General features: G+C 40.5%; 1 protein-coding gene across 5 annotated transcripts in view; it reads left to right on the plus strand.

The window, feature by feature from the left end:
* Positions 1-18,368, plus strand: part of PCCB (propionyl-CoA carboxylase subunit beta) — an 840,377-nt gene that overhangs the window by 612,777 nt on the left and 209,232 nt on the right. For all 5 annotated transcript variants that reach the window (XM_030215921.1, XM_030215922.1, XM_030215920.1 and 2 more), the window contains one exon: positions 3,234-3,341. In XM_030215921.1, coding sequence (XP_030071781.1) covers positions 3,234-3,341 — 108 coding nt within the window. The remainder of the gene's footprint in view (positions 1-3,233; positions 3,342-18,368) is intronic.

The raw sequence follows: 18,368 nt of genomic DNA on the forward strand, positions 1-18,368 counted from the left end.
CTGTGTCAGATGGGATATATGGAATCAGCCAAATGTAGGCGATGTGGTGCGCTGGATAATAACTTCTACCATGCTTTCTGGAAGTGCTCAGCTATAACAGCTTTCTGGACCAGGATAGTTAAATATTTAGAAAGGTTAGGAGGGAAAACGGTTAATCAGCAGCCTACGAGTATTCTGTTGGGTTGTCACGCTCAAGTGGAGGGGGGTACGAGATACCAGAATGTAATGGCCCATAAGGCTTTTTTGGTGGGCATGAAGTGCATACTTGTTAACTGGACACAAGAATTGAACCCCTCCTTTTGGCAATGGAGGAATCGCTTACATGACTTACTTATGATGGAGCTCCAGGACTCTCTGCTTAACCTTCAGACACAAAGCAATTTTTTCCTTACCTGGGAAGGATATATTAACACCTTGTCCCACAGGGCGAGGAGTCATATTATTAACAAACTTGGAGCAATGTCCAAACTTCCCTCGGCAACTAATGGAAATTAAATGGGAATAGAGTCCTTTTCCTACCACCTTTTAGGAATTGGAAAGACCAGTAGAGCAGACCAAGGCGGGGGGGGAGGGAGGGTTTAGGAGGGAGGGTATTAGGGGGGGGGTAGTCTATTTGGAGTTATATTAGCCCTTCCTCAGTATGGTATGGACATCTTCCGGGGAGGGGTAGGAGGGCCATCAGACCACAGGCCCCCTGGCTCTCTTGCGGAGGGGAGTAAATTCACACATTATGGTTTGATCTTAATTCAAGGCGTTGTGAATGTAAAGCTGACACCTGAAGGTGGTTATTTTTGGGGGTTAAGCAGTTGAACATATGGTGTCAATTGGTAGAAGGGAACGATGGGGGGAAAGGATTGTTGGGAAATTGCTGTTAACAGATTTTGTTGATTAAATGTTAGTTAATAGTACAAAGGGGGGGGGGGAATAAAGTTAAAAGATTAATGGAGATGAGTATTATCGTACAATTTCCGTATTTGGTGTGTGTTGATTGATTGTAGAGACATTTACATTATGTAAACACCATTTTTTGTGCTTCATTAATAAAAACTGTTGAAACTTAAAAGGAATTAATTGTGACTTTTTTATTTTTTTTTCTGTGTGTTATCAGACAATTATGGATTTAAGCTCCACCCCGTAACCCCGCCCCCTTTAGCCTCCCCAAACAGTTGGGCCACCGACCGCCTGGTACTACAGGCGCTTAATTTTACCATTACTTTCCTTGCCTGCAGGGACAGCCTTACCACAGGGTACTTCATATGAACTTCAGCTGGAGAAAACTGCTCAAGAGAGTTCTGTTTGAAAGCCACTGCTATGGTGAACTGAGAGATTTATTTGCATAAAATTTCAAATGAATTATTAAGGTCCCGTGCCCCTTTTCTCAGGTTCAGGACACAGAAAAGGAGTCAAATAAAGTACAAGAACCTGCCTGTAGAGTGTCTCATAACCCTCTCCTCAACTCCCAAACTAGCTCTTAAGAGATAATATATTGGCTACAGAATAATTATTGAATTGGGCCAGATCTGGACATTCTGATTGAAACAGTTATTTGTTGAGGTATTTGATATAAGTTCACTATATCAACTCACGATAGGATTATTTTCCTCCTTACCTAGCACATAAGAGTAAGAGGTCTGTGCAATAAGCCTCTGAATTTCTTTCCAGAAGGATTAAACTCTAGGATTCCAACACATATGGCCAAAAATCCAAGTATGCCACACTCCCTCCAACATAGTGGGAGATTTTAATGTCCCACTTACAGATAAGGGAGGGATGGAAGTAGTATCGCATCAGAATCATAGTTTCCACCACAACCAGATTCAAAAAGATGGAAACCTAAGTACTACTAAGTAGTCCCAGACCTGTTCCCATGCCTGCATTTTGCTCTCCTGTTTTCCCACTGCGCTTGGTACATAGATGGGAGAATTGTCAACATTTCCCTGAAAGATCATTTTGAGGTAGTGGAGATTCTTGCCTTGGGTTGTCATGAAGATCAGCTGAATAGATGAAATATTTGTTTGGGTTGATTGACTGATCATTGTAAATATTAAATAAGATTGCTTGGTGAAGAACCTTATATTTTTTCTCTGGATTGTTGGTGATTATTGTACAAAAACAAATTATGATCACAAATTCAGTCTGGTAGTTTTTTACCATTGCTGCATGACAGACGTTATTGAAAGGAGAATGGAAGCAAAGCCTGGGACTGTAGGTTCTGTAAGTCATTGAGAGGTGCTTTTATCGCTTATCAGACGTGGATCCGTAAAAACAAGAAGATGTACACCAAGAATTAAGAACTTCTAAGAAATTGGAAAAGTAACCTGCACTGCATGGTAGGTATGACCCCAGCAACCCTTCTGGGCAGATTTGGTGGGCAGTGTTGGTCTTCCTGTTCTGTAGTTTACTATGCTACTAGTTAAGCTCATCCCAAGGAACTGCAATTTATGGGTTAGGAGGGATTAAAAGAAGAAATTGATGGCTACTGTCAGCATTCACAGCCCCCAAATACTAACACAGCTATAACTGCAGGTGTTACATCCCAGTTCATCTCTGCGGAAAGAAAGCTGCATTGACTGACAATGTATGATCCTCAGTGATGTGTGTACCTTATTTTCACTGAATATCATCAGGGCGGACTGCCTCAATGTGTTCCCTGGTGCTATGTTTGTAACCAATCTCTAAAAAAAGACAGATGGTTTCAGTGCTATATCTGTAATCCATGGAAAGGCAGTACTACAGATTATCTCTTTATGTTAGATGATGTTGCCTGGCACATGGGGAAAGGCAGCCACATTCTTCATATACTACCTCCTTTCCTTTCTCCCCTAGGTCTTGGCTGATAGAGAGGTGAGTATGCAGATAAGTGTATGACAGTGCCTCAGAGTTTTGAATGGATATCTGTATAAGTGCATGCTTGTGTGTGAGTAGTTGAGTAGGCTTGAATGTGGCACTGTTGGGTGAACTTTCATACATTTAGATGCTGTAATTCTGTATTCCTTTATAAAAGACTCTCTGTCCAAGGCTACCTTATAGGACCTTATATTGTCCTCCTCAGTTTCTCAGAATAGTTAGGAAAGAAGCCACGTGCAGTGGGAAGTTTTTCCCTGTTTGGTTTGTTTTTGTGAACATTTGCACATTGCTTTTGCCAGGAAAACTGGGTAATCGATTACCTGTGCTTTCTTTGTATTACTATACCATATACCAGCATGATTTTGCAATTCATTCTTTTTTTCCAGGATGTCTGGATATTAACTGTTCTGTGAAGGGAGCACGCTTTGTTCGCTTCTGTGATGCCTTCAACATCCCAATTATTACTTTTGTGGATGTACCAGGATTTTTGCCAGGTAAGAGTAAACTTTTCTTGACAAGCCTATAATAAAAAAACATGTATATGGATATATGACAGCCTATTTTGTTCCCACATTATTTCAAATTCATTCTTCTACCAAACTGGACTGAACTGCTGTTCCTATGCAGTAAAACATTATTCATCTTCTGTCATGTCTTCATACCTATAGCCTGTCTCTTTCTGGTATCATGTCTGCCAAGCAATCATAACCCAGAGAGCATAGCAGCTCTCCTTTATGGTACAATAGCATTAGTAAAGCACCCGTTTGTGATGTTTTTTTTCAAGACCTTCAAGGAAAATGTTGAAAAATACAAGAAGATGATTTCTATGCTATTGGGCAATAGTGCTTGTTCTGGCTTATTATAGATCATCATCAGTCCTTTCTTTCTTTTTCTTTGGGTCTATCTGGATTTTTCCTATAGGTTGATATTGAAAAACTGCTCTTTCTACTTGTTTTCTGTTCTTTGTTCTGCTACAGTATAATATCCTGTTCACATTAAAACAAGAAGTATTCCAGCTAAAGTATGGACCTTTTCTGTTTTGTGTGAGAGATACCTGGTAGTGTTGGTCTAACCAGAAACTAAACGAGCATGAAGGTTTTTTTTACTTGACAATTTCCTCTTCCTTTTCCGAACTTTCAGTCAATTGGAACCAGCCTCTACTGGAGCTTTGGTGCTAAGAGCCTTCACTTGCAACTTTGAAGGCTCCTTCTGTATGTTAAACCTTCTTCCCTCTGCCTTTGCAATCTATTCCAGTCTCTTCAGATCGATTGTGTTCTGTCAGAGGCAAATGCACCCCAAGTTTAAACACTAATCCCCTTATGTGATAACTTGGTACCTAAATTTAAGCGCCATTTGCATACTTATGTATATTATAAAATACTAGCACTTAAGCAGGTAAGTGTACACGTAAACACATGTAAGTGTTAGGTGTGTGCTTAGTGCTATTGTGTAAATGCTGCACATAACTCCATTATTCTGTAAATGAAAAGAGGCATTCACTGCGGAGGAATATGGGCGGAACCAACATTTTTGCATGGAATTTACAGAATATTCTGTTATGTGCTAAAGTGCCGCATTTAGGCACACATTTACATGGCATAATTGGTGTGCAGTCAGAGCTTTCAGGGGATTCAGTGAATCGCCAACTCTGCCATATTTATTAGTAATATTTGCTGCTGCAGCGTCTTTCTCCTTTGCTTTGCTTTCCTTTCCTTCCCACCCTCGCTTCCCTGCTGCCAGAGGTCCAGAATCTGTCCTTTCCCTTCTCTCTTCTCACCCCTGGAAATCCACCACTTCACCTTCTTCCATCCTCAGCCTCCACTGCCACTCCAGTCCTTCAAAAACCTGACTGCTTCGCTGGTGAGTGGCAGTGATAATGTGCTGCTCGAGCTGGCCCTAGATCCATCCATCTGCCATGTCTCGTCGCTGCGTAAAAGGAAGTTGCATCAAATGGGTAGGCGCAGCAGAGGGATGGATCCGAGCAACACATTATCGCTGCCACTGCCGACGAAGCAGTTAGGTAATCAGTTTCAGAAATTATTAACAATATACCAGAGTGTAGACTGATATATAAGATGGAAAACTGCAAAATTTTAGACTTCTGTCTTCAACAGTTTTCCAGATATCAGCTTTTTATTGGGGGGGGGGGGGGGGGGGTCAGCATAGTTTGGGCACCTTTTAGGTCTTAACTCTGTCGTTAAGTGTCGTACAGCTGTGAAATATGCACCACTTATTCAGAAGTTTGTGTAGATAAAAAAACTGCAACCCATTTTGACGTGGGACACATGGTTTCTGAGATATTAATTGTAAAAATGGGATTTTATTCAGTCTCGTGTAACAAAAAGCCACTTTGAGAAAACACTGTGTCAAAGATATTAAAGGAAAAGGTGGCTACATATAACTCGAGACTACCTCTACTTCAGGAAGCAGGTGAAAGTCTGCCTCTTCTCCCAAGTTTTTAATACATAGAGATGACTATTTACTCATTCTATACCTGGACTAGCTTACTACACTCATTGTAACTTAGATCAGTTCTTTTTCTCTTGCTTAACTATACAACGAATTTGCCTCGAGTTTAGCTAACCATCAAGTTATCCCAACTGACTCTGTACCACGCATCTTGTTCCCATCATATATCTGCTCTTGGTCCCTCAGCAATATGGTAAGCTGTATTGTAGAAAATCTTTAACATCATATCTATGTTAGTTGAATGTTGTAATGCATGCTTATTGGGTGTATCATTAGCATTACGCTAACTTTGTATCTCTGGTATTTGAATTCCAGTGCAGTTTCAGTGTACGGTTTTTCAAGTTGACCTCATTTATTGTATTTGTTTACTCTTGGTTATTTTACTATTGTTTTGGTGTTAACAAAATTGTATGTTTTATGTTAAACAGTACCTGCTCTTCATAATGGTGGTTAATAAATCCCAATAAATAAATAAATCTGTTAGTAGCATTGGTTAAAATGAGTAATATGTGTTTTAGTTTTCCTGATATGCCTCACTGAAAATTGTCATACTCTATGAGGCTGCTTTGGAGACAGTTTTCATCATGTGGGACAGGTAGTATAAAAACAAGCTTTACATCATTAGGGGAAGTGCAAGAAAAATCTTTTCATTTGATGTCAGTTTTATTTTGCTTCTCTCAGGCTTTATATGAACTTATGAGCCAAAAATCATCTTATAGAACTATATGCGCATCATGAGTAACTCTAAAAATTCTAGTATTGGTTGCTTAAATTAACTTTTATACAATGTTTAGATGCAATTTTATGATATTTAGTTATAATTTAGCTCTTTCAAAATATAAATCGGGCAAGCGTTCTGCTGTAAAGTTCTCTCCCAGACCACTTTTTGCATAAAAGATCCAAATTATTTTGTCTAAGTTGCACAGATCTATAGGTCTGTCTACAGACTTTAAATGAATTCTAAATAATTGTGACGTTAACTATTTAATCTTTCCAAAGGTAAACCAATGTTATAAGTATAGAATCCATGGGTAAAATAAATTATTACTAGTATCTTTAGATTGTTTTGGCAAATAAGTCAAGCCAACAAATTTCCAGCCAATGAGAGTTTGACAAATATGAAATTCTAACCAATGAGATGCTTGGCACATATATATCTGACCAATGAAAATAACTGGACACAGGTCACATGATTACATTTCAGTTAGACTCCATATTGACTCTCTTCAACACTGATTTGTTCTACAATATTTTAAAAATCGGTGCACTAAAGTTGCTTGACTGTGAGCTCTAGATAATTTCTTAACAAACTTAATTTGATTTTTAAATTCTTTGGCTCTGTAGTGACAATATGGATAAGAAATTAGGGTCTTGCTCTGTTGGAATTAATGAGAGCACAGTTGTCGACAGAACACTTACTCCAGGAAGGATGGTCTGTTGAGTCTGTCTTCTTTAACTGAGAAAGAAGGATCTACTATTTGCAAGAATCAGTGGACTAGTAGACTGTGTTTCATCTTCAGATGCTACGTTATGCTACTATCACCAGAAAGTTTACTCGGACAAGTATGAATTCAGGCAGAAGTCATGTGCTGATCCCTTTTCATTTCATGCTACTGAAATAAAGGGTGCTCCAAGAGCAGTATCCATGGATCTTGCTAGAAAATTTTCTTACAGCAGTAAACCTGGCCAGAAATTTTGTCCCAAGTTTTTAACATCAGCTTCTGTAGCATGTTCTTCAGGTGCCAGTGTGTGTCAAAATATGAAGAAGGAACTGATATTAACACGAGCTCTTGGGTGCAGTCCGATGAAACCTGGAAATTTAAGCAGAATAGATCGTGTTGGCTATGGCAAAAGAAAACTTGAGCCGGCAAAAGAAACTTTGAAGACAAAATTTGCTCACGCACTGAAGTTGAAACAGAATCTATAACCAGAATCAATATGAAACTGCACAAAATGTTCTGATCTGATTGAAATAATTAAAAATAATAATCCTCTAAAACAGGGAAGATTCAGATACTGACAATGGTAACTTCAAGCTGGACCATAGAGCAAACTGTAGAAGAATTTGCATAAGAAGCCTCCATAGCTTCATCTCACTCAAGAGTGAGCTCAAAATTGGCAGAATATCTGCAGATGCTTCAGCAACAACAGTACACAGGGAAGTGGGAACAGAGAAAGGCTGAACAAACCTCAGGAACAATGAAATTAAAAGTTTATTACTATGGTGTATATAAAAAATACTACTAAAATAACAGAAAATCAAGGCTCAACAATTCAGTATGTAAAAAAAACAATACACTACTTGAAGTGGACAAAATTAAAGACAACCTCAGTACAGCTGATAAAGGATAATACTTTAATACATCGAAAAATTGAACAATTTGAGAACTATAATCGAAGGTTAAACCTTCGTTTGCTTAACTTTCCTCGGCTACCCATATATACTCATCTGACATATTCAAACATTTCTTCACTGAGAATTTAAATTTTCCCCTGAATCATTTCCCCCGTTGAATAAGATATATATTTACCTACTAAAGAAATAAAAGAGAATATACAGACTTCATTGCAAATACAAGAAGAGTTGAATATTTCAGATATTCTTGAAACATCTTTAACAACAGTAAAGGAAAGACAAACTTTATTGGTTTCATTTGTTTTTGCAACAAGACTTAGAAGCTGTAAGAAGATTAGCTTTATATTCAATAGTTTTATTGATGACATTGCACAGACAAGAAACAGTACAGTCTTTTAACCAAGTACAAGATATATATCAATAACATCACCTTGAACAAATTTGCACTTGTCTGCACGTCATCCCATTTAACATTTTCCATGACTACCCTTCTCACGCCCCTCCCCGTCCGATTAACAATTATTGTTGGCTTTACTTATGAATACAACTTAACCTAAATTGTACAAACAATAGAACCCACTTCTCGTGTAAACTGTCCCCCCCTTCCCCCCTCCCCCTCCCCTTTATGAGCTGTTCAGATGTTCAGAATATAGCTGCGGCCTCTGGAAGGCATGGTCAACCACAAAGGTTCCCATTGTATACGGAATTCTCCCCTGATACAGAATCCAGTGAGTGGACACCACATCTTTCAAGTTTCATTTGATAAAGTAGCTGTGTTCTCCAATATGCCAGTGATGGTTTCAAGTCAGACAGCCAGAACTTTAAAATGGTAGACGATCCCATATAGTGTCGCCAAACACACAAAACGCCTTGAACCCGGAGGTGGTGGTCCTGAAAATTTGTATTTATAGAACAATAGGAGGGGATCATGGACCACGGTGCACCCCCACATTTGTTGTAATGCTTGAGTGATCTCCCCCCAGACTCCATTATTAAGGGGCACAGCCAGAACATATGACCTAAACCTGCCTCTCCTCCCACCACATCTAGGACAGGTCCCATCACAGGTTTCTATCACCCGTGCAGCCCTCTTAGGTGGCATATATGTTCTTATAAAAATCTGTATAGTCTCTCACACTGTGTGACTGACAATTGCAACCGATACAATTTTTAATAAACTCCCTGCATATGTCGATCGTGATTGCAGCTTCCAGATCCTTTGACCCAATCTCGGCCAAGCGCCCAAAGTCTATTCAGAGGTAGAATCTTTTAATTGCTGGTGATGAAACCTGAGAGGAACCGATAACTGTGCACCCAGTGTGTATGTCTCTGTTAGAGTGTCTATTACATCCTCTGTTAGGTCGGGTCCACAACAAGGATGCTATATAATGCTTCAACTGTAAATACTCAAAATGATGCCTCACCTGTATACCGAATTCCTCCAACCAATGTCGGAGAGGTTTTATTTTCCCCTCTTCATTAAACTACATGTGACAAATAAAGGATACCTTCGTTGCCCATTGTCTGAAGATGCTGTTTACCCTGTCCCGGTGGGAAGTCAGGATTATTATTAATGGATAGTAGAGGAGTGGTTTTTGCCGTGAAATGATGTTTCCTACACACCCACCGCCATGTGTTTGTAAGTGATTGTAACAAGGGTGCTTCTGAAACGCTAGTGTAGGTAATCGGTACCCGAGTGTAATAAATAACTGAAGTGTATCCGAGGGAAAGATGGAAGTCTCAACCTCAGTGACAGAAAACTCCTGGGTACCCCGATACCAATCATTAATATGGCGCATCGCGCTGGCAATTGATAGATTCCGTATACTCAGGAGGTCCCATCCCCCCCTGTTCCCGCGGGGTTGTAATCACTGTCATCGGCAGTCTGGGGCGCTTCCCTTTCCACAAAAACCTCTGAATCTGTCTATCCAGGGCTTTCTCATCTTTTCCTTTCAAATACAACGGTAATTGCTGAAAGAGATACAGCCATCTCGGGGCTATAAGCATATTAAAGAGAGCAATACGCCCCCATAGTGATAATGGCAAAGTCTGCCACAGAGACAATCTATGCTTCGTACTTTCCAACAGTGGACCCACATTAATTGTGTACAGAGAGGGTCACGTCCCGAGGGATCATTGTTCCTAAATATTTCAAGCCTGATCTGCCCATTGCAGTGGAAAAATTCCCTGCCACCTCTCACGTACAGCATATCCACTGCTAGGGCGCCAGATTTCTGCAGGTTTAAAGCGAATCCTGATAACTCACCATATTCTTCCAAAACTGCTAGGGGTACATTGTAGTGAGGGCAGGGGGTCACGCAAAACCAGGAAAATATCGTCCGCATAAGCTAATGTTTTGACCTCCTCCCCTCCATCCGCACCCCCTTAATCTCCCCGGGACCCGTTCAGAAGTCTTATCAGGGGCTCTAAAGAAAGATCAAAGAGGAACGGGGACAGGGGACACCCCTGCCTCGTTCCTCGCTTGACTGGGAACCACTCCGATCGGTTTCCATTTGCTATGATCTGCGCGCCCAGTCCTGTATAAAGCACCTGAATAATCTGTATGGCCTCCTCCGGTAGCCCCATCCACTCCAATAACTGTAGCAGATATCCCCAATTGACATGATCAAAGGGCCTTGGAGGCGGTCCAAGCTTACTAGCATTAGGGGTTCATTGTTACTTTTACAATGAGCCATGGCAAGAAGGATTCTGCGACATGTAAAACCGCATGTCGTTTGGGTTACGAATCCCACCTGTGCTGAGCCTACCAAGACTGGAATGTGCTCTGCCAATCTATTCGCCAACATTTTGGCGAATAGTTTAATATCCACATTGATGAGCGATATAGGGCGGGTAGGAGTCAGGGTCCGATGCCTCCTTCCCTGGCTTTAGTAACAACGTAATTAGGGCCCGTGTTTTCATGTTTCGGGAACTCCCCTCCCTCTGTCACTTCATGGAATAGTCTAACAAAGTCGGAATCAGAGGCAATTGTAATGCTTTATAAAACTCTCCGGAAAAACCGTCAATCCCAGGCGCCGAGTTATGTTTCAAGCCACAAATAGCCTTCTGGAGCTCTCTCGGTTGTAAGGGTTGAGCTAAGTGCTCCCGAGCTTCTGGTGTTAACTTTGGCATCCCTGCCCTGGTTAAAAGTGCCTCTACTGCTTGCTGTGGGGGAGACCCAGATGAATTATACAGGTCCTGAAAGTGTGTCTGTACAATTTGTAAAATGTCAGTTGTTTTATTTCCTTAATTCTCCCGCCTCATTCCTCATGGCCGTGATAGTGCGATTCCCGCCCATGGCCGAACTAGTTTCGCCAATACGCTCCCTTGTCTATTACCATGTTTATGTAATCTGTATTTTTGATATATTAGGCCTCTTTGGGTCTGTTCGTGTATTAACGAATTTAAGGTGGCCTGGAGAGCCTCATAATTATCTCTATTAACTTGAGTCGGGGAGTTCAAGTATGTGCGCCTGGCCCCACCCAACCGATCCGACAGATTAATAATACTAGCTGCTACTTTCCGCCGCCTTGCCGCTACATAGGAGATAACTTCCCCCCTCATACAAGCTTTTTGCTGTGCACCAAAACAAAATCGGGTCAGATTTGTGTTGCTGATTGTGCATGGAGAATTCCTCCCATTTTTGGTGTAAAAACTTCGTGAAATCCGCATCTTTAATTAAGTAATTTGGAAATCTCCATGTCCTAGCTGTCTGACTTTCCTTTTGGTCTGCCAGCTGAAACCACCTGGGGAATGGTCCGAAATCAGCTCTTGTTCTATGCCAGCTGCTGTTACATTGGAAAAAAGCGGGCCAGATATAAACAAATAATCTAAACGGGCCCAGGTCCCGTGGGCCCGAGATCTGTGAGTGTAGTCCTTTACCTCAGGGAAACAGGGACCTCCAAACATCCACCATCCCAAGATCAGTGGCGAATGCTGGAAGGATCCCACGGTCCCCACCACCCCCGCCCCTTCATTCCGTCTACCTGTGCAGTCCATATTTGGGTTCATCAGTGTGTTCATATCCCAAACAATTATTAACCTCTTATCTCTATATGGTAACAGAATACGCAATAGCTCTGAAAAGAAATCTGGAGTAGAGGGGGTGGGTGCGTATACAGATAGCAAAAATATTTCAGACCCTTGTAGGTTAGTTAACTAGCAGATAATGCCATTATCATCCCGTAACATGACCTCAGATGCACAGACCAGGTGTTTGCGATATAAAATCGCCACTCCCCCCTTCCTCTTACCAGATGACACATAATCCACTTGGACCCACCCAGGCTCTCTGCAATTTCTGATGTTCTTCATCAGAGAGCCTGGTCTCTGTATACAGGCTATGTCAGCTCCCAGCCTCTTCAAATGTGTGAGGATCTTCCTCCGTTTTATCGGGGATGAAACTCCCCCCAATTCCATGTAATTATTTTATAGCTAGAAGAGCCAGCACACCAAAAAATCTATCAGTTGTACCTTTTCTGCTAATTTATTGGCGCCAGGGCCCCAGCCCTTCCCCGGCACCCAACTGTACCTTTTCTTTGTTAGTTAGGAAGCCTCTCCCTTCCCTTCCATATTAAAGTTCCACAGCCTGTCATCCCGCATTCATAGTTAGAACAGCCCACTATCCCTCCCGAACTTCCCCCCGCCCCCAACCCCTTTCCCTGTACCCAACATAAACTGTTTAAACATTCCCTGCCCCCCCCCTTAAACACCCCATCATAATGCTTGTATCGTGACGCCAATTTGTCATCACCGAGGTCACATCTTGCGGGGGTCCCCGCTCCCCCTTTAACCTTACTGCTTACTGCAACTTTCAAACTCAATTGAAACCGTCCTCTAACTTCCACTATTCAGTTTCAGCTCCACAAGTTATTTAGAGCACTGAGTCTCAGCAAAAACAGAACCAGACAGTCTCATACCCAAATCATGTTTCATGTAGCCTCTTCCTGTTGGCCCAGCTCTCTGTTTATATAGTCCATGGCCAATTTCTCAGAAGTAAAGGTGCTCCACTTCCCGTCTTTCTGGATTTTAGAGTCGCTGGGTATGCCAGAGCAAAAGGTATCTTCTTCTCCGCTAAAGTAGAACATGCTGGATGAAACCGTCTTCTCTTTTCCTGCAGTCCTGCAGAATAATCGGGGAAAATTAAAAATCCGCTTTCCCATCTGTATAAGAGGATTGCCGCCACTTTTGTAGAGAAGGCGAGACGAATTTCATATTTAATATAAACAGTTTACTCATTTGTTTAGTGTACAAGCTGATTACCATCAATAGGGGTAGTCAGGAAGCATTTCTACTCAAAACACATCTACACACACAGCAATATACAGCAAGCTTAAGGCAAATCAAAATGCTCTAGGACAGACAAAGAAAATTCAAAATGCTTGCTACCTCTTTGTTCCAATCTGATTTTATATCGTTTCTTCTTTGGCAATCTGACCAATTCTCTCATACAACATTCCTGTGCAAGTCTCTGAATACCACAAACTGTTAATCATGTGCAGAACATCTGCTTTCTATTACCCCCCTACCTTTTAGCCCACAGACTTTCTGGAGCCTGCCTTTGGCTAATGTGTTGCCACATCTTTTCATGCCTCAGGAGGGTAGTGTTTAAACAGCTTGTTGTAATCATGGAGCCTTCCACTCCGCATTTTTTCATACTTTTATTCAACAAATCTTTCATACTTTTGTTCAACAAATCCTCCCTTTTGAGGCCTGGTATTCCAGGACTCAAACATTCTGTTTTAGCTCCAGTCTGTATCCTTACCTCCCTTCTAAATTTCCTCCCCCTTGTTTGTGGCATTCAGTTCTGCACGCTTTTTCAATATTTTTGGCTGACATATTAAAGTTCTATTCATCCTGATTTCAGTTATTCATTATCATTTTAAAAACATCCTGGCCACATCTTTGCAAACATGCTAATACATGTTGCATTAAACAGATTCCATTGTACTAGGGTACAAAATTTATATTTCCTTTGAATACAGACAGTGAGCTTCATCAAAGGGAATACACTGTCATTCATTCTTACTTCTCATTAGTTGATGTGGCATTAAAAATTACACAAATTAAAAGCATAACATTCATTGAATCAGTTGTTACAACATTCTGTATGTAAGTGCACTTTATCGGGGGAATGTGTTTAGTTGTCATACTATTAATCAGACACCAAAATGATGTCTGTGGATACTTGTCCGTAAGCAAGGCTTGCTTATAATAGTCCATTTGTCCAATGAAGGTTTTCATCATCTCTTACACAGGTATTATTGGGATCACAGTCATGGTTGCCCACTCAATTTTATCATTGTAGTCCCATTCATCATAGCTGGCAAGGACAAGGATGATGTCAATCAGTGGGCACATATGATACAATCAGTCAAATTCAACATTTTGTTCAATGTTATTAATTCGTCGAATATCTGCTAAATGTATCCAAGAAGTATGACCTTCCAGACGGGCAGCGGTCGAGTAAGGGCCGTGATAGCAAAAGGTCCTACATACACAGGATCCTTCCATGTTTTATGTGTAAAGTCTTTCGCAGTACTAGATCACCTACTTTAAAAGCACAAAACATCATTAGTAGTCCCTGCCTGTGATGCTACATTTGTTTCGGATCATATCACTTGTCAGGTTCAACATAGGTTGTAGCTTTTGCCAGTACTGAGCTGTGCTATCAGTACTTGCTGTCTGCATCGGGAAGAAATGACGTCCTGTCTGAATTTGGAATGGGGTCAATTTAGTACGCCCATTAGGTTGGGCCCTTATAACCATCAAAGCTAATGGTAACAAATCAAGCCAGGTATATGGTTTACCTGCTGTTTCCTTGTTTAAAGCCTTCAGTAATACTCTCAATTTAGTTTTTAAAATACCATTGTAGCGCTCCACCAAACCATTGGAGGTGGGGCGATACACTGATACTTTTCTGTGTGTTAAACCCATAATCGTTTCCATTTCTTTCAAAACACTGTTATTAAAATGTGTCCCGTTATCAGAAATTATTCTAGACGGACACCCATGTCTTGGCATAATATGAGTTACCAGGCATTGTACCACTTCATGTGCTGTCTCCCTTTTACATGGAAATGCTTCTATCCACCTTGAAAAAGCATCCACCCAAACTAACAAATACCTTTTTCCCTGCACTGGAACAATCATATCGGTGAAATCGATATACCATTCTTTTGCTGGGCCTTCTGGTATTGGAAGTGTCCCAGGCGATATTTTAGGACCTCGTTTAGGTATGTTAATATTGCATACCATGCAATTTTGCACAACCTGTTGAATCAAGTTATCAATTTTCAAGGTCCAAAACCTTTGTTCAAACTGTTGTCTCATTGTTTCCTTATTCCAATGCATGGTTGCATGCCAACCAGCCAATACCTTAATCGCCTGGCTCATTGGCATACAAGGTAATCCTTCTTCTGCATTAAACCATTCACTTCCCAATTTCATACATCCTCTCTTCAACCATTTTTCACTTTCCTGTCCCTCTGGCTGCACAGTTCAATCTTATCTACATTGTAAGTGGCCCTTCCTGTGTCTGTCTAGTATTATACAAAATCTTTTCACTTTGCTTAACCCACCTCTGTTGCTGCTGCATCAGCCATTGCATTACTAGTGCCTCACAGGTTGGCTTTTCAGTGTGGGCCGGGGTCAACACCACACTGCAGTTTTTTCTACCTTCACGTTCCCTTCTTGCCAAAATTTCAAACAGCAATTTCCAATATGTGTAATGTTGTAAATTTTTACCTGCACTGGTTATCATCCCCCTACGCTGCCATTTTAATATATGATACTGTAGTGAACTTGCAACATAACCACTATCAGTATATATAGTGACATTTTGAGTCATATCAGTGTGTTGTAAGGCCGTAATAACGGCTAAAAGTTCAGCATGCTGTGCAGTTGGTCAGGAGGGGTTTTTATATTGTACTTGCATTATCTTTCTTAGATTCTTATCTACCTGCACGCAGGCAAAGCCTGCAACAGTCCTTTCACAAGCTCCATCTGTAAACCATATTAACCCATCAGATAAGGGTTCAAAAGTAAGACAGTGAAATGTAGGGATTTCTATAGTATCAATCTCAATCTCTTGATCAACAGAAAAAGCAGATCTATCTTATTTCTCTGTTCTTTAGTTAATGGTATTATTCTTATATCTTGTCCTAAAAGTACTGCTTGATATTTTCCAAATCTAGTGGCTGTCAATGCCGTCTGGCTAGGGCCTCAACAGCGTTTTTAATCGTGTGGTAGTATGTATTACAATAGGAACAAAAGGCATTTGTGCTCTCCACTTGCCTACTGCAGCCACTATAGCTGTCAGTAACTTTGGTATTTCTTTCATTCCTTTTTCCAATGATTAAAGAGCCTGACAAAAAGCTACTGGTGCATTTACTTCATTGTTTTGATTAATCATAGCTGCCCAACTATTTCCCATATCTTTTACCCACAAATGCACAGGTGATTGGATATCTATTACTGCTAACGGTCCTGGAGATAATAAATCCCTCACAATCTTAGCCAGCACTATTTTATCCTGTTCTTCCAACACAATAGTGTATTCTTTGGTGTGGCTGCGGGCAGTTTCAAATGTTTATAAAGTCTCATTACTTTTTGTGTATAATTGGTATCCATTGTCTGCAGTAATTTAACATTCCCAAAACAGCACGTAACTGGGTAACTGTTTGCGGTACCGGAGTCTCATTTAACATAGATATAACTTCCGGTATAATGACCTTATGTTCTGCTGAAACATTTTGTCCTAAAAGGTGACAGTAGACTGAGCTATAACACATTTTTCCTTATTACATTTATATCCTAACTCTCCTAATAACAAAAATAATTTTGTAGTCCAATCTAGGCATTCTGCTTCAGTCTCAGCAGACAGTAGAATATCATCTACATAGACAAACAATGACACCGTGTCAGGCAATTGACTCCTGAAATCCTTTAAATCCATCATTAGTTGTTTTGAGAATACCGATGGACTATCAGTAAAGCCTTGAGGCATCCTAGTCCACCTGTATGCCTCATTCTGTACTATAAATGACGTCAAATCCCTAGACTCTGGATGAAGAGGTATTGAAAGAATGCATTAGACAAGTCAATAACAGTGTTATATGCATATATATTCTGGGTATGCAAAAGAGTAGCAGGATTTGCACAAATCGGAAATTGATTTTTTGTAACCTCATTTAGCTCTCTTAAATCATGTACTATCCTTACATTGTTTTCCCCTTTCGGGACAGGAAACAATGGGGTATTGTACGGGGATACTGAAGGTTCAATAATACCACATTTCAATAATTTATCAATGTGTTCCAAGGTTTTGGATACTAATTTAGGTCGTATGGGGTAAGGGTCTTGCTTCGGCCCCTTTGCCCCTTCTATTAATTCTATCTTATGGGGTTTTGCATTTATGGCTAGTCCATATGGTGAATCACTTGTACTCCAAATATGTTGTGGTAATTCTTCCATAAACCCTTACTTTATTTTCATTATTCAACTGTTGGGACCATAGTGAGCAAACTTGGTAGTTCTTTATTTCCAAAATCTAAACACAATCCTAATTGAGACAATAAGTCTCTACCACACAAATTTACTGGGCAATCAGGTGCCACTAAAAAGGGTACCACAGCCTCCCTTGAACCGTGCGGTTGGTATTCCAATCGCACCAGAGTCGGTTCTGTTAGCTTTTTTCTTTGTTCTATCCCCGTAATCCCACTGTTGTTCTATACTGATTTGAAAGTTTAACTCCCTGTGGTTTTGCACACAACCAGAGGTACTCGCCCCTGTATCTATCAAAATCTCACAGGAGTTCCATATTTGCCAATTGTCAATGTAATAAAGGGTTCCCTTGTGTCTAACCTGAAAATCATTCCCTCTTCCTGACACGGGTTTGCTTCCAGTCAATAGCATTGGTCTGGAATATTCTGCCAAGCTGGAAAAGCATTTACAGTACCCTGTCTCTGTACTGCAGCCCCTGGTCCCTGTGATTGCGTCGCCGGCTGCTGTATTGCAGTCTGCGGGGCACTCGCAGGTATCCCTACTACTTGTGGCATTAATCCTTGCTGCGTCTGCATTTGTACTTGGGGCATTCCTGCATTCTGATAACATTCTGAGCATAGTAACCATATTGCTGACAAATCATATTGTTCAGATGTTATTAAGATTTTAAATCACCTCTTTCCCCTATTAGCCCTACACACAGAACTAGCTAGGACTGTGACTAATTCAAGCCAGATGATCTCTTAACACTGCAGGAATCTCACTTAAAAAAGAGTCAAACAAAGTTAAATTGCAAAGACATTCCACATAGAGAACTAGAAACAGAATAACACATATTTTAAAATAAACAGAGATCAGAATTCCCTATAAGACAAAGAACTTATTTAAATCTAATCTAAAACAATCTTTTAAAAGGAACAAAAAAAAATTTCAGTTCTTCCTGACCTTTCTAACCTTTAACAGCCAAACACCGAGAAATCAAAAACAGATGACATTCCTCAACCTTCAGGCTGAACCAAAGGCTGATTTTTTTTTTTTTTTTTTTTTTTTTCTACATCTGCATCTTGCCCTGTTTGAGCCTTATACAAATTTATACATTTTGTCAAATGTGCCGAAAAATCAGTTTTAGGGTCCCATTTATTTGCTGTTATGGCTGAAAACTCACTCGGGGGTTGGATACATCACATGCAGA

Source organism: Microcaecilia unicolor, chromosome 10 (genome assembly GCF_901765095.1).
Source record: "Microcaecilia unicolor chromosome 10, aMicUni1.1, whole genome shotgun sequence".
Lineage (NCBI taxonomy): Eukaryota > Metazoa > Chordata > Amphibia > Gymnophiona > Siphonopidae > Microcaecilia > Microcaecilia unicolor.